A 15,793-nucleotide genomic window follows, 5' to 3' on the forward strand; every position below is an offset into this window, starting at 1 on the left:
GTTGATTGCCATGAAGTAGGGCAATAAAATGCTAAAATAATGAGATATGGGGAATTTGTAAAACATTACACAGGAGAAGTTGACATAGGATCATTATTTTCAATGGCAGGAGTACAAGAAATCATCTCAAATCAAGTCTGATCCATTAGTAAATCTAGTTTAAAATTGCCTACCTTAATTGATAGTGGCAGAATTTCAGAGTAGAGTGTTCACCAAACCACATTGGAGACTAAACTTGCATCCTTTAGTATATAAAACTGTCCTGTTGCCTTGCCACTGAGTTATGATAGCACCATCTTCTTGCTAACATGCAATTTCATCATAATAGAGTTCTTAGATCATATTTCTCAATTGGTAGGTCTCTCAATGTGGCTGCAAGAAGTACTGGTGCCTTTAGAGGCTTGCTATGACAAATCTGGATGGCATTCTGTGAATAAAATTGCCTGCCCTAGTTCTGATCTCACTTATGAGGACGGTTCCTGTAGAATCGCTCAGGGAACTATCTGATCATTTTGTGTAGAATCTTTTCAGATTATGTCATATGAAGATATAAATAAAATGGTCAGAAAAGTTTATCCAATAAGCAAAAAAAAAAAAAAAATCATGTTCCTAATCTTTTGCTATTTCATCTTGTTATGTGGTGAGTGTGGCTGTGTGTGTGTGTGTGTGTTTGCATATAAGCAGTAGGTACAAAATATTGCTGGGTTAATTTAGGCGCTTAACTGCCAGAAGGGCCTTAGTGTAAAAGTTAGTTATGGGGGCTTCAAACTGCATTTTGTGCACCACAGAAGATTGTACTATTTGATATCAGATTGCAATATCTCCGTTTGTATGAAGATACTCAAGAATGTAATGAACCAGCTTCAGACACTTTGGGATGAAATTGATGTTTTTAGACTTGATTTTAACAAGTGCAGGCCCTTTGTACCTCAGCACTGGATTCATCATTGGTTGTGCATGAATCTTATAACAAGATAGATAGTAAACAATAGATTTAAGCTCAATTTTCATTATGCAGAGGCCATATTGAAAGTTTTCTGGCATGGAAAAATGATTTTTAAAGTGTTGTTGATGCCACTGCATTTCTGAAAAAGTAGAGTCAAACATTTAATCTGAAAGACTTATTCAGTTATAGCTCCAGTTCAAGGTGACATGTTAAAATTCATCTGTTTTCTTGTAAACATTGTTGGTACAATTTAACAGTCCACCTATGCTGTTTGTTTTTGTTGTCATTTGCTATTATAATGACGTTGATGGTTTTTAGAGTTATTATAGGTGCAATTCAATGCAGTTCAGCCAAGGTTGTTCTACACTATGAGGTCTAGAAAGTAAGCATGGTGACACTTATGCTCATTAATTTTTATGAGCATATTCAAATGATATGAGCCAAGGCTAATACCTAGGAAATGATGTAACTGGGGTTGGAAGAAGAGTTGCATATTAGATACGGTATTTCCAATCCACCATTCAAAAGATTTTTCCATAGAATCTGCAGTTTGTGTCCATATTTCAATAATTCTTCCTTTTCCCAAGGGGGAAAAATATATATCAGGGTCTCCAATTTCACTCTCAAAAAATAATACAAAATATGCTGTTTATCAAATTGATGGAACACCTTTTATTATTTTACTATTATTATTATTTTTTACAGCTAACTGTATGTGTTCTTCTGCTATTTTACACACCTTATTTGCATTACATAAATGTGTTTTACCTTAATTAGAGGCTTTGCAATAAAATCAATGACACTTTGTTCAAAACAAGCTACTTGTATTCTTATGTTATCATTATTGTTTCCTGGAATTATAATATAAATCTTTAATGCAGTAAGATGCTGATACATCTTCAAATATGTTGGAGATGTATATCCATTATGATACCTCCCCCCCCCATCAAAAAAACCCCACTGATATCCATTTGCCTACCTTTCATGAATTAAACAAGAAGGAGGCTTTCTCTAGTGATATTGGAGACACAATTAAATCACTCATAAGGATTGTTTCACAGTTGTTTCTCTGGAACAAACCAAAAATATGCTTTAAATAATGATGTTCAACTACCAGAACCATAACATAAGGAAAAGCAGGAGGGGAAAATATGAAGATCCTTAGGATCTTCACAGAACTCCTTGTCAGTGCAATGTTATCAAATAATAGATCTGCCCATTGCAGTTCCTGGGAGAAGAGAGGAGAGACAGAGAGAGTAGGAGAAAGAAAGGATTCTTGACTTTCAAAAAGTTGTCTAGTTTTGCTATCAGCTGTAGTCTCAGCATGCCTCTGCTTATGTAGTTCATATTTGGCTGGGTGCTGACATATTGCATGTAAATACCAGCACCAGTTCTGCTCAGTCTGCATGGTTTGTATAGTATAACAATCCTTAGCACCGCATAATGGAGTGAGCTCCCATTACTTGTCCCAGCTTCTGCCAACCTAGCAGTTCGAAAGCACGTAAAAATGCAAGTAGAAAAATAGGAACCACCTTTTGTGGGAAGGTAACAGCGTTCTGTGCACCTTTGGCATTTAGTCATGACCATAGAGACATCTTCAGACAGCACTGGCTCTTCAGCGTTGAAACGGAGATGAGCAACACCCACTAGAATTGGGAATGACTAGCACGTAAGTGTGAGGGGAAACTTTACCTTTTACCTTTAACAATGTAAAAAGAAAATAGATCCGTAGTATAGTAAAAAACAAACACATTTGCTTACATTGGACTTTTTACATTAATGGATTACTTGCCAAAAATTATTCTTGGTTAGTTTGAGAATGGTGACTGCAAACACTATCTCTACCTGTTGGGTAGCCAACACTGTCCCTTCTAAAGTGATGTTTTGAAATCAGAACTCAAACTCTGGATTTTATCAACTAGTGTCTAGTACCAAACACTAGGTTGCACTCTGACAGCAGAACACATGTTTTAATTCCCCCATTTTTTTGGTCATTGGAGTTAATAGCAGAGGTTTATGCTTCTTTTACAGTTGTGTGAGATTCCCTTCAGACGCATATGCACAACACAGAGTGTAAGGTTTCACACATAGTGCTTTCAATGCTTCTGTATCATACCTGGAGACCCACCTCTTCCCTACTGGGCCTAAGAGCCTGCCAGCTGAGGGAATTGGTCTGTTCTATTTTTGCTGAGAAGACAAAGAAAACCTTGCAGGGGAAGAGATTAAAATCATTCCTGTTTCAGCCAGCAATTGACAGCTTAAGTGGGATACCTATCTTTATCTCTTCAAGGAGGGCAAGAGCTGAAGACTTCACAAAGATGGCCCTGTTGCCCTTAGAATTTGCTGCCTGAGGCAATCACCTCAATTCTGCGTAATGGAAGCCCGGCTCTCTACGTAAAACAACAACCTCATTCATTTTCTTTCTTTCTTTCTTTCTTTCTTCTTTCTTTCTTTCTTTCTTTCTTTCTTTCTTTCTTTCTTTCTTTCTTTCTTTCTTTCTTTCTTTCTTTCTTTCTTTCTTTCTTTCTTTCTTTCTTTCTTTCTTTCTCTCTCTCTCTCTCCCCCCCCCCTTCTCCCTATTTAATATTTATTCATCTTCGGATTTTTCTTCCTCCTCTCCTCATGACTAGAATTTGTGGTGTCCCACCCCCCCTCCCATGTTCTCTGGCTTATTATTTTCCCCATGTTGCTCTCAGTCTCTTATTGCACATACGTGGCCATAAAAATGACTTCATTTGTATTCTAGCAATTGACAACCCAATTTATTCTGACTTGCCAATTCATGTCAAATCCTTCAATAAGAAAGCGTATCAGACAGCCAGTTCTTTTAAAAGAACGCATTTAAATGCAGGCAGGCAAACATTCCATCATATCAGCAGCATTTACAAGTTTCTCAATGATCTTTCAACAAAATTCCCTTTTAGAAATAAAATCCTTGCTTCCCACCCAACTGTCTTTATTAAAGAATACAATTACAGCTATTTCAATTGGAGAGAGGGGGAAAGACAGCAAAATATGATTTTCCATTGTCTGACTATGAGGGTAAAGTAGGGAAGATGACCTTGACAGAAATTTGCAAGAACCATTAACTAAGCCAAGGGTGTCCAAACTTGGGAACTTTAAGACTTGTGGACTTCAACTCCCAGAATTCCCCAGCCAGGCTGGCTGGGGAATTCTGGGAGTTGAAGTCCACAAGTCTTAAAGTTCCCAAGTTTGGACACCCCTGAACTAAGCAAAAGGGGCCGAAACATTTTTTTTTCAAGTCCAGAGCAATGAGATAATGTTTGAGAGTGACTCAGGAAGATGCCTCCCTAATTCAATGGAGCATAAAAAGGGAGAGTTGATGCACTACAATCAGACTCATATAGGGTTTTGTTGTTGTACCCAATCTTTTTAGTCTCTTTCTCTTTTGACTTCTTAGTGGGACTGTTGTTGTTAGCTTAAAGGTGCTTTTTCAAAAGGCAACTGGACTGGTTGTTGTTGTTTTTGTCCTTGAGGAAAACATTTCACTTTTTAACCAAGAAGCTTCATTGGTCCTGGCAGGATGGTGGGGGTGATGGAAGGATTAGTTCTGACAGGATAGTGGGGGCGAGGTTGGAAGGATCATATTTCTTTTCAGACATCTGGTCATTTGCATTCTCCCTGAGAGCTCTTGAGGCCACTTGGGGATTGCTATTGTTACCCTTTGAGACAGTTCAAACAAGAGGCACAACCCATGAGTACCAACTGCATGTTTACTGTAAAGGTACATCAATGGAATTTTGCAAGGTTGTAAATATTTCTCCCTTCCTTCCCTTTTGTTCTCTGGAAAACTAGGGAGGGTTTTCTGAAATGCTTCCCATACCTGTTCTCCTTCTGTAGGCTGAAAAGTTCTTTACATGCCATTGTCCAGTCTACAGCTTTTCTTCCTATCTCCCATGGTCATTACCACAAGGGCATGTCAAATTTTTCAACTTTCAATTTCCATATATTAGGGGTGCTCAAAAATTGTGACGTGCCATGGGGAATTGTAAAGCCATTTGGGTTACTTTAATATAATTTAGATGTACTTAGTAAGTAACTGCATAAATATCAGAACTTTTTAACACTTTGTTTCATTATAGTTAGATATAATAGTGTAATTTTAATTGTCCAGGCTTTTTTCCCCATGAAGGATCTGTGCGCCATAATATAGCACAGCGATGGTGAACCTTTTTTGGCTCGCGTGCCACAAGTGGGGGGAGCGCAGGGGGGGTCATATGCGGGCGTGCCGCACCCATAATGCAACACGCGACCCCCTAGTGCGCATGCGCACACAATGCGTGATCTCCCCATTTTTACATGCTTTTTTCGCCCTCCCCAGGCTCCAGAGGCTTTATAGGAGCCTGGGGAGGGCGAAAAGAGCCTCCCCCGCCCCCCCGGAGGCCCTCCGGAGGCTTCAGGGACCGTCCGGAGGCTTCCCTGAAGCTTTTGGAAAGCTTAAAACTACCCTCTGAGCAAACCGGAAGTGACTCTTTTCGCCCTCCCCAGGCTCCTATAAAGCCTCTGGAGCCTGGGGAAGGCGAAAAATAGCTTTTAAAAAGGTGAACTCAGAATGCCATAGGTTCGCCATCACTGATATAGCATATTTGGGACTATTGTTCATGAAAACATTGAACCACAGTGCTGTGCTTTTTCTATCCACCACTTAAATCCTTTTCGCTCCAAATAAAAGTCTAAATTGATAAGTGATGCAGATGCATTATATTGCCAGAAGAAACCGAGTAGGACTGAAAGGTGGAAAATTTATGAGAAAGAGCAAGAGTCAATATTATTAGAAAAGCTGCACTTCCCACCATCACATTAATATGATGCAGTAACACTTAGAAAATTTAAGTTAGAAATAAATTGCGCCCATCAAATTTTACTAATGGAAGACATATTGCTTTTGACTTAAAATATTTTTTATGCTAATCCTGATGAAGTAGATGAAATGAAGACCACTGGGTATGAGCCCCTGACCTTCCTCCTTGTTCAAAAAAGTTTGAAACATGACACCTAGTTCACATACATTTATTCCATAGATGCTCCTTTTCAACCTATCTTCCTTCAGCTTTGCAGTGAGTTTCTGTAGCCCTTTTACAGGCTGAATTTCCCATGGTGTCATCTTATTCAATTATGGATTAATAAATTCTGACTCCACAAAATGTTTTCAACAGAATGTAAGAGTTTGTGCTTCAGTCTCCTGCTGAAAATGCTCATGGATGCAATATGGCTGCTACAATCAGTTCATTCCAGTTCCGTGTTTAACGTGAGGAAACCAGCAAGGGACTAAGATTTAGCTATATTTCTGAGTTATTATACATGAAATATCTATTATTTTTTAACCTTCCAAAACTGCCTGGTCTTTGAGCAGGAAGAAAAAAAAATGCTGAAAATAAAGACAACACACCTTTGAGGAAAGAAAGATTCCTGGGCAACATCTGAAAAGTGTGGAGGGCTAACAGATTTCAATACACACATCACTCATGCTTCTTGAAAAGTGTGGAACTCTATTACTGGGGGATTTTAGCAGATAAGGGAGGTCAGCTTAGTAACCTGCTGTCAAAAATAATGAGGAGCAAATTGTTCACATGCAGTCAATGGCCAAAGCTACTGCAAATGTGAACCTCTGAAAAAGATAAATCGGATGCTTCTAATATCAGTAGACCCTCTCTGACATCTCTGTTCTTATCCATCTGATGGATTTTCCTCCTGTCAAGAAAGAGTATCAACAAGATCTACAATGGCTTTCTATATTTTTGTGTCATTTCTGCACAAAACTTCTATTGGCACATTTCAGGAGAATTCTTGATTTGGGAATAGAGTAGTTGCAATCCACTATTGTTACTCAATGAACCTAAAAAGGGATACCAACCATAAATGCTAACGCAACCTCTCAACGAAGTCAGGTTCCGGAAACAGATTCTGGAAAGAAAGTATACTTTGGTTTTCAGAAAAAGATATCCCTATGCATAAATAGGGTCAGACGTGGGTTTCTGCTGGTTTGGCCCAGACCAGTTGAACCGGTAGTGGCAGGCTCCGCCCACTCTCCCAGACACGTCTACGCAAGCGCAGAAGCGTTGTGCACGTGCGCACGCACACAAGCGAATCGGTAGTAAATAAATTGAAACCCACCACTGAATAGGATGCAACATTGTTGATCCCTTCCCCACCCATGAATGTTCAACAGTGTTGCTTTTGTTCACAATAATATTTTTACTAACCGAGCTTAGTTATTTTGTTGCAGACTTTTCATTAACCAATTAGGTACCATGCTAGCAAAACATGATAAACAGAGATTAACACCAGAATTAATAACAGACCAAGCAATAAATAATACCCCAATCATAGAATTACCAACTCAGACAAACAACCAAACAATCAAATAACAGCCTAATCAAGGAGCTACCAAGAACACTCCCACTCCCTCCCATATAAACAGAAAGCAAACCCTGCTCCCTCCTAGCACTAATAATGTTATCTAGTTGGGAGTCCATGAAAACAACCAAGCTCAAAGAGCAACAAGAACTCCAGAATTCAACCCTGAGCTACAAATATTCACTTTTGTTGGTATCCTTACTAAATATTATATGGTAAATTACAACTGCAAGAACATGAATAGTGACTAATGTAGTATTTCAGAGGAAATTGTAGGTGTTTGATGCAGTTGGAATATTGCTTTTTCAAAGCAATATCTGTATCTATGTCATCCGTCCATCCATCCATCCATCCATCCCTCCCTCCCTCCATCCTATCCTATCCTTCCATCCTTCCATCCTTCCATCCATCCATCCATCCTATCCTATCCTATCCTTCCATCCATCTTATCCATCCATCCATCCATCCTATCCTATCCTATCCTTCCATCCTATCCTTCCATCCTTCCATCCATCCATCCATCCATCCTATCCTATCCTTCCATCCATCCTATCCTTCCATCCATCCATCCATCCATCCATCCATCCATCCATCCATCCATCCTATCCTATCCTTCCATCCTATCCTATCCTTCCATCCTTCCATCCTTCCATCCATCCATCCATCCATCCTATCCTATCCTATCCTATCCTATCCTATCCTTCCATCCATCCTATCCTTCCTTCCATCCATCCATCCATCCATCCATCCATCCATCCATCCATCCATCTGAATAAATTCAGAATGATTTCTCCATATATACCATACAGTATATTCCTGTCTAGAATAACCAAGGGAAAAACATTGCAAATGATTTGAACCTCACCAGCTTTACACTAAGTGCAGATGCTGTCTTGGGATGCAAGGCTGGCATAGACACATGCGTGGAATTTCAAAAGAAATAAGTTGTGTGAAATCTATCAAAAGCATCTGAAGGGACTTCCAATCATTCTTAATTAGTCTGATTTCTTCTAGGTTTTGAACTGCTTCATTTTTTTCTTCCAGTAAGGAACATAAAAACAGCGGTGAAGGATCTGTAATAAGATTTCCAATTTTTAAACAGAAAATTACTTCTAGATGTCACATCGTAACAAACCAGACTAAAGGCATGAATAATTTAAGCAAGTTTCTTGCATAAAATCAGTAATTGTTCATCAAGTTCTGCTCACTGATTGTTTATCAATGCTATATAAAAACTAAAATCCAGAGAAATAATTCATTTATCTATTGTTTTTGTACCTTCTTGTTTCTACTGCCTATTTTATTACAACATAGTTCTGTCCCACTAATTCTGTCATAAATGGATACATTTCTTAATTAGCATTAATGTTTCCTTTTATCTTTATAATTCAAGCCTTGCTCCATTCAGTTGCTTCCCCCCCCCCCACAAAACAATGCAGCTTTTAAAATTTAATCCCTATATCACACTGGTGAGTCTTTATTAATATGTAGCAAATTTCCAGCAGCAGTAATTTCAGTTTTGAATTTGTTTTCTTCCTATTCATTTGCTTAGTGGACCTTAGTGGTAAGCTAGGAGCAGTGGTGGGATACAACCGTACCAGTGCCTGCTGGGAGGACCAGGTACTCTTCTGGTATGGTGCTCCAGAGGGCCTGCCCACCCGCCCGCTTTCCTTACCTATATTTGAGCCAGCTGGGGCATTTGTGCACGCTCATGGGATATACGGCACCTGCGTAACGCTCCGCTGCGCAAGTGCAAGTGGTGGACACTCGGCTCCGTTGCAGCATACCAGTTGCAATGGGAGCTGGAACCCACAACTGGCTAGGAGATAGACAGAGTTTGGGAATCACATGGGTATTCTTCAAACCAGATTTAAGGTTTTTAAAGATGATGGTCTTGGTATAGAACCAATGAAACCAAAGCAACTAGCACAGAATCAGTATAATATCCCATGATCACTTGGTTCTTCTCCTTGTTCTACGTCTAGGTCAAAAGCTTAGTTGTAGATTGGAGAGTCCTTTCAACAGTTCCAGGAAGGCTCCACACCAATGTGCACCAGTCAGGTGACCCCAATGACACAGATAAACCTCCAGGTGACCTTAATGACATGCTAAAAGTATGCAAATGGCCAGCTGTCTGCAAAGAGTATACATCCTTCCATTCCCCACCATCCAGTCAGAGCTGAAGAAGCTTCTTGGATAAGAACCAAAACATCTTCAAGGAAAAACCAGAAAGTCCAGGTGCCTCTTGAAAAAAAAAAGCACCTTTGAGACAACCATGACCTGGATGACTGAGAATCTCCATAGCCTTACAGGAGCATCTTTGAGGTATTTTGCAAGGTGCAGGTCATTCCCTTCGCACAGTCACTCATGCGCTGGTGACGTCCCGTCTGGACTACTGCAATGCTCTCTACATGGGGCTCCCCTTGAGATGCACCCGAAGACTGCAGCTGGTCCAGAATGCGGCCGCGCGGGCAATCACGGGGAGTACTAGGTACTCCCATATAACACCTCTCCTGCGCGAGCTGCACTGGCTACCTGTAGTTTCTTGGGTGCGTTTCAAGGTGTTGACTATCATCTTTAAAGCGCTCCATGGCACAGGACCTAGTTACCTGCGGGATCGCATCCTACCCCATACATCCCTACGACCAATTCGCTCTCACAGAGAGGGACTCCTCCGGGTGCCGTCCACTAAGCAATGCCAGCGGGCGGCGCCCAGGAGTAGGGCCTTCTCTGTGATGGGCCCAACCCTCTGGAATGACCTCCCCTCCGATATTGGAATCACCACTGACCTCCGCTCCTTCCACAAGAAACTCAAGACCCACCTGTTCCAATTAGCTGGCCTGGCCCAACCATAGTTTTAATCTTCAATCCTCCTGGCCGGTATTTTAAATTCCTGGGGTAGATTTTTAAGTTGTTTTAATTTTTATTATTATTGTACATATTTTTATTTAATTTGTTTTTACGGGGTTCTGATGTCTTTCTATGTATATGGTATTTTAACCTTTGTCTGTACACCGCCCCGAGTCCCTTCGGGGAGAGGGAGCGGTTTATAAATTTAATAAATAAATAAATAAATAAAATTAGCTACACAGGTAAGCATCTAATTCCCACAGCACCATCTTATACCTAAGGATATTTATCCATGCAGTAGGACTGTATATACTGATATCCTTCATTTCGTTCCTATTACCTTCTCCTATTGGTACCTTATGATTTATCACTTTGTTGTTTGTATCTTGTGAATTATGATTGTATCTTATGATTTATTACTTTGGTGTGTGTGTGTGTGTGTATGTGTATGTGTGTGTACTATACGACTTATTCACCAGAGACAAATTCCCTGTGTGTCCAATCACACTTGGCCAATAAAGAATTCTATTCCATTCATGAGCCATGGTGGTGCAGTGTTAGAGTGCAGTACTGCAGGCTACTTCTGCTGATTGCCGGTTGCCTGCAATTTGGCAGTTCAAATCTCACCAAGCTTAAAGTTGACTCACATCCATCCTTCCATCCTTCTGAGGTTCATAAAAATGAGGAGCCAGGTTGTTGGGGGCAATAGGCTGACTCTGTAAACCACTTAGAGAGGGCTGTAAAGCACTGTGAAGAGGTATATAAGTCTAAGTGTTATTACTGCTATTGCTATTCCATCCCATCCCATTCTCAATTGAAAGGCAAATGTCCTGTTTAATGGTCAGTAATAATTTGTTACCCCATTTGTGATAGGTTAACAGTAACTACTCATTAATTATCATTAATGAGATAGTTGTTTGCCATCATCAAACCAAGAGATAAAATATTAACTTTATTATATGTCTATTTTGGAGATAGGAAGAGAAACAACACTACAGGCAGTCATTTAGTGATGGCCTCATTCAGTGACCATTCACAGTTGAAAGATGAAAAAGTAACCAGTTTGTAAAGCAAAGAAAAACTGAAGTAAAATGGTAAACACACCCAGCTACATTTAGTGACTCATTTGCTTATGACTGAATTGCCATTTCTAATTGTGGGTGCTAAATGAGGATTGCCTGCATCCATATTCGGTTTAATTAATATTTCCAATAAGTCAACTTTTATTTTATTTGTAAATATTCCATGTGTTCCAAAATCGCTACTCCATTATAACTTTGCAACTTTCTTCTTCCTACAACTGAGTTCATTCAAGTGCTAACAATAATTGATATATCAGGGCATAGTCTAGGCCATGTCTGCAGATTGCACTGTTGAATTAGGTGGCAAAATGACTACTTTGATATAATTTCAAAGGAATCCAACATTACCTTTTTGTGCACGCTACATATTTTTCATTAGGAAAGAGGGAAGAGTATAAAGGAATGAATTCTTTATGCTTCTTTGCTAATCACCTAATTAATTTCCTGCTTTAGGTAATCCCTTTTTTAACAGCTTTACTCTTTAAACACAACTGTAAGGATCATTTTCTTATCAGTTTGCAAATATTATAATTGTTTAATAGGTGCCTTGTGAGCTCTGTCTCTCTGTGTGTAATAAACTCTTAGATGCCACTACATAAATTAACATAGATCATATTAAATTAACTCTAAAGTTGTTGTTACCTCATTGTTGTTACCACAACTTTGGAAGCTGCTCTGAAACTTATTCTTGTGGAGAATACCTTTCCAGTTTTGACAGATTTTTAAACATTGTCTTTTCAATACAATTGTGGTCAGGCTGATCATAAAAACAAACTAAACAGAGGCAAAATAGAAAGATAGATAAATACTGGAGGATAGGTAGAAAATCTTTTAAAGAATGAGTTTCACTATCAAGTTCCACAGTAATTGTATTTATTGGAAAGTTTGCTTGTTTAAATGAAAAACAGCTTGGCTAAAAGGGGGAAAAATGAAACAAGAAAAAACAAAATCCACACTAAAACATTATTTTCATTGAGCCAACTTATGATAGCTAATATGTGATCCCTTAAAATCTCTTCACCACAAAACAACTCTGAACAAAGCCAAATGGCTATAAGTCAAGCCAATTCCATATTTAGTGATACACTATTCCAGAAACTGAAAATGTCCCTTCAATTTTGCAATTTTTTAATCACCATATAAAATGCTGGAAAACTATATTTGTTTCATAAAGTAAGTTCTGTGTGGTTCTGGTGCAAAATTTAGCTAGTTTTCTTCTGTTTTTCCTTTCCCGGCTCCTTTTTAAACAAGATAGGCCATATTATTGTTAAGATTTAACAGATTAACAGAGCTGGAGGGACCTTATAGGTCATCTAGACCAATTCCCCCTGCTCAAGCAGGAGATCCTACACCATTTCTGCCAAATGACAGTCCAATCTCAAGTCTCAAGTGATGAAGCTCCCACAACGTCTGAAGGCAAGCTGCCCCATTGGTTGATTGTTTTCACTGTCACTTATTTCTAGGTTGAATCTCTCCTTGGTCAGTTTCCATCTATTATTCCTTGTCTGGCCTTCAGGTGCCTTGGAAAATAGCTTGACCCCTTCCTCTCTGTGGCAGCCCCTCAAATATTGGAAGACTGCTATCATGTCTCCCCATGTCCTTCTCTTCTCTAAACTAGCCATGCCTAGTTCCTGTAACCCTTCTTCATATGTTTTAGTCTCCAGTTACCTCTAATCATTCATAGGAAGGAAGGGACATCTTGAGCAGCCAATTTTGCATATCATAAAACAGACAGCGAAATATTCATTTAATTTATGGTCTTTGCATAGTTCTTTTTTCCCTGAGATGCCTCCAAAATTTCCCCAGCTAGGTATCAACCATATGGAATCTTGCATCTAGAAAAATCTATAAAAATCTGTAACTCTAAAAGGAATAGGTTATGGGATGAGAACACTATAATTTTTTGTGCAGAAAATTTTTGTTTCCTTTCTTTTTCAGCATTTACCTGCTAAATTTCCTTCCCCCTAATTTGTTCACTATTGGAAAGGGCAAGGATACTTGGATGTTGACATTGACACTATGAAAGAGATTAACAGACTTTATTCATATAGAGAGATTAGTGTCTTAAAGAATAAAGAAGCTACACAAGTAAGCAGATTGACACATATCCATAGAAGGAATAAAGTTATTCTGTTTTGTAGCGTATCTGTAACAGCACAATGAGGACTGGATTTGAATATTTATCTGAGTGTGCTGTCACTCAGATAGAGGTCAAATATGGAAATGATGAAATATGCAGCATAATTTCACAACACTTCTGTGCTTGCATCAAGCTGTGAATACATTGCGAGTCTACATGATGACATCATCAACTGGGTGTTGTCATTTTGAAACTCACTTGATTGGCTGCAGATGGCTATATTTTCTACAAGGCTTTCTTTCCTATGAAGAAGAAAAAAAACACCACTATACACATTTTTCAGAGGCAACCATAATTAGTTGTGTATTATTAAACGCCTTGGAAAAGAAAATGAAGATTTCAATTTCATATTTTGGTCATTAATGTAATTGCCAATTTTAATAGTCACAGCATTTAATATGCATCTGGTCTGAGATCACTTTGAAGTAATAGATACTTATAGCAATGAAAAGCAAATTTAAGATAAAATGCAGGATGTAAATAATGGAAGAAAGCAGAGAAACGTTCTGAATGGCAAAGATTTCTGCAGACACCAAACTCTGAAACGGATGGTTTCCAGAGGTTTCATTTTATTGCTTTTCTGTACATGGCTTTATGCGGTTTAACCTTCAACCTGAACATAGTAATTATAGCTTAAAATTAGTTTTCATTAACACTTGATTTGTGATACAATGTCACTCATGACAACAACATTTCTGTATGTTTTCCCCTCAAACTGGATCACAACATATTTGAGATCTTTTCAGATATATGAGCTGTTCAAGCGGATACAGCAAACATTATATAAAGATATGGAATTGACTAGATACACACAATTATGAAAAAAAAAACCTATGCATTTTCAAAGATAAAGGCACAGTCTTCATATAGATTAATTGAACTCCATTTAGGCATTAAGAAACTCTCAGAATCAAGGCATCACTACCAGTTAACATACATCAACAGGATGGATGGATGGATGATGGAGAGACAGACAAACAGACAGACAGACAGACAGATGATAGAATGTCATGGTGGTTCTCTTCCTTTCTTTGAAGTTGATTCCAGTTGGTGTTGAGCAGGAACATCACTCCTTAGGCCCCTCCAATGTGGGGTGCAACAAATTTTATTCCCTTCCAAACTCCTTTTCAATGTCTACATAAAATTCTTGGTCAGGTAATCTGCTGGTTTGAGATTCTCAGTATGCTGATAATACCCAATTATATCTTTAGACCCCTAACTAGCCAAGTGAGAACACCAAGGGTCTATCCCAATAGCAGGAAGCTGAGTGGATTTGGATGAGAAGTAACCAACTCTGAGTCAATTCTACAAGACCAAGTAGCCGTGGGTGTGGATATTCCATCTTTGATCTTGACCTTGGATGGGACGGGGGACACGCCTCTCTTCAAGATTGGATGACAGGGAATTCAAAATGCACACTAGCGATCACTCATAAAGGCTAGCCAAAACATAGAAGATATGTCAAGTCCTACATAAATATTTATATTTCAAAGAAATGCTAACCTGAATGAAAGCATATTGCATCTATTTTCTTCTATTATGCTTTTAAGGATTTCCTGCAATACATTTATTAAAAAGAAGTATGTAAGGTTGAGTGTGTGTCAGCAAGTCAGAAAGGCAATTGGCATGACCAACAAAATAGCATTATAAGTGGTTGATATATATGAATCTTGCACTGTTTTGTACTTGAACAAATTAGAAATATTGTAATCCGGGCTTGAGAAAAAACTAGAAAAAGTAGTGAATCATTCAAAACGTATTGAGGAAGAAGATCAACAATGAAAAAAGAAATAAGCAGTAATCTTATGGTAGACAACACACACACACACACACACACACACACACACACATCTTCCTGAAGTTTTGCGCCTCCTGCTGGACTTTTTATCCATATTTATATCTATCTATCTACACTATCTCTATCTGTCTATCATCTATCATCTATCATCTCTCTCTCTCTCCCTCCCTCCCTCCCTCCCTCCCCTCTCTCTCTCATCCATCCATCCATCCATTCATCCCTCCCTCCTAGCAGGATTCAGATGTGGAAAACTTCAGGGGGATATAGGGAAGGTTTGCAAATGCCCCTTCATGTAGACTATCTTTTAATTCCCATGTTTAGGCTAAATAGCTGCCAAGGACTAACAAGTGATTTGCGGATAATTTTTTAGACACTGAAAGATTATTCCACAATGTCCCGATTAGATTGCTAGGTAGCCAGAATTTCCAATAGCTAGAATTCATGGGCAGGCTATTGTTTACTTTAATACTTTAGGAATCACTACATAGTCCTGGGATTGATTGAAATAATGACATGAGCCAATTGTTTATGCCTGGAAGTTATTTCATATCAATAAGTATTATGTTTATATTGGATATGCATATCTACTTAACAGGAGG

The 15,793-nt window shown here is 38.8% G+C and overlaps 1 protein-coding gene across 6 annotated transcripts in view; it reads right to left on the reverse strand.

Moving 5' to 3' along the window:
• The window catches only part of LOC309393200 (uncharacterized protein), a 91,094-nt gene that overhangs the window by 22,368 nt on the left and 52,933 nt on the right, over positions 1 to 15,793 (reverse strand). For 2 of the 6 annotated variants that reach the window (XM_081955114.1, XM_081955113.1), the window contains exon 6: positions 13,826 to 14,952. The exons of 3 other annotated variants lie outside the window; for them this stretch is intronic. In XM_081955114.1, the coding sequence (XP_081811240.1) occupies positions 14,884 to 14,952 (69 nt within the window). In that variant the 3' untranslated portion in view covers positions 13,826 to 14,883. Of the gene's footprint in view, positions 1 to 13,594; positions 13,639 to 13,825; positions 14,953 to 15,793 lie in introns of those variants that run through there. One more of the 6 variants, XM_081955115.1, reaches the window with a different exon arrangement.

The sequence above is a fragment of the Natrix helvetica genome (genome assembly GCF_964273705.1).
Source record: "Natrix helvetica genome assembly, chromosome: 5".
Lineage (NCBI taxonomy): Eukaryota > Metazoa > Chordata > Lepidosauria > Squamata > Natricidae > Natrix > Natrix helvetica.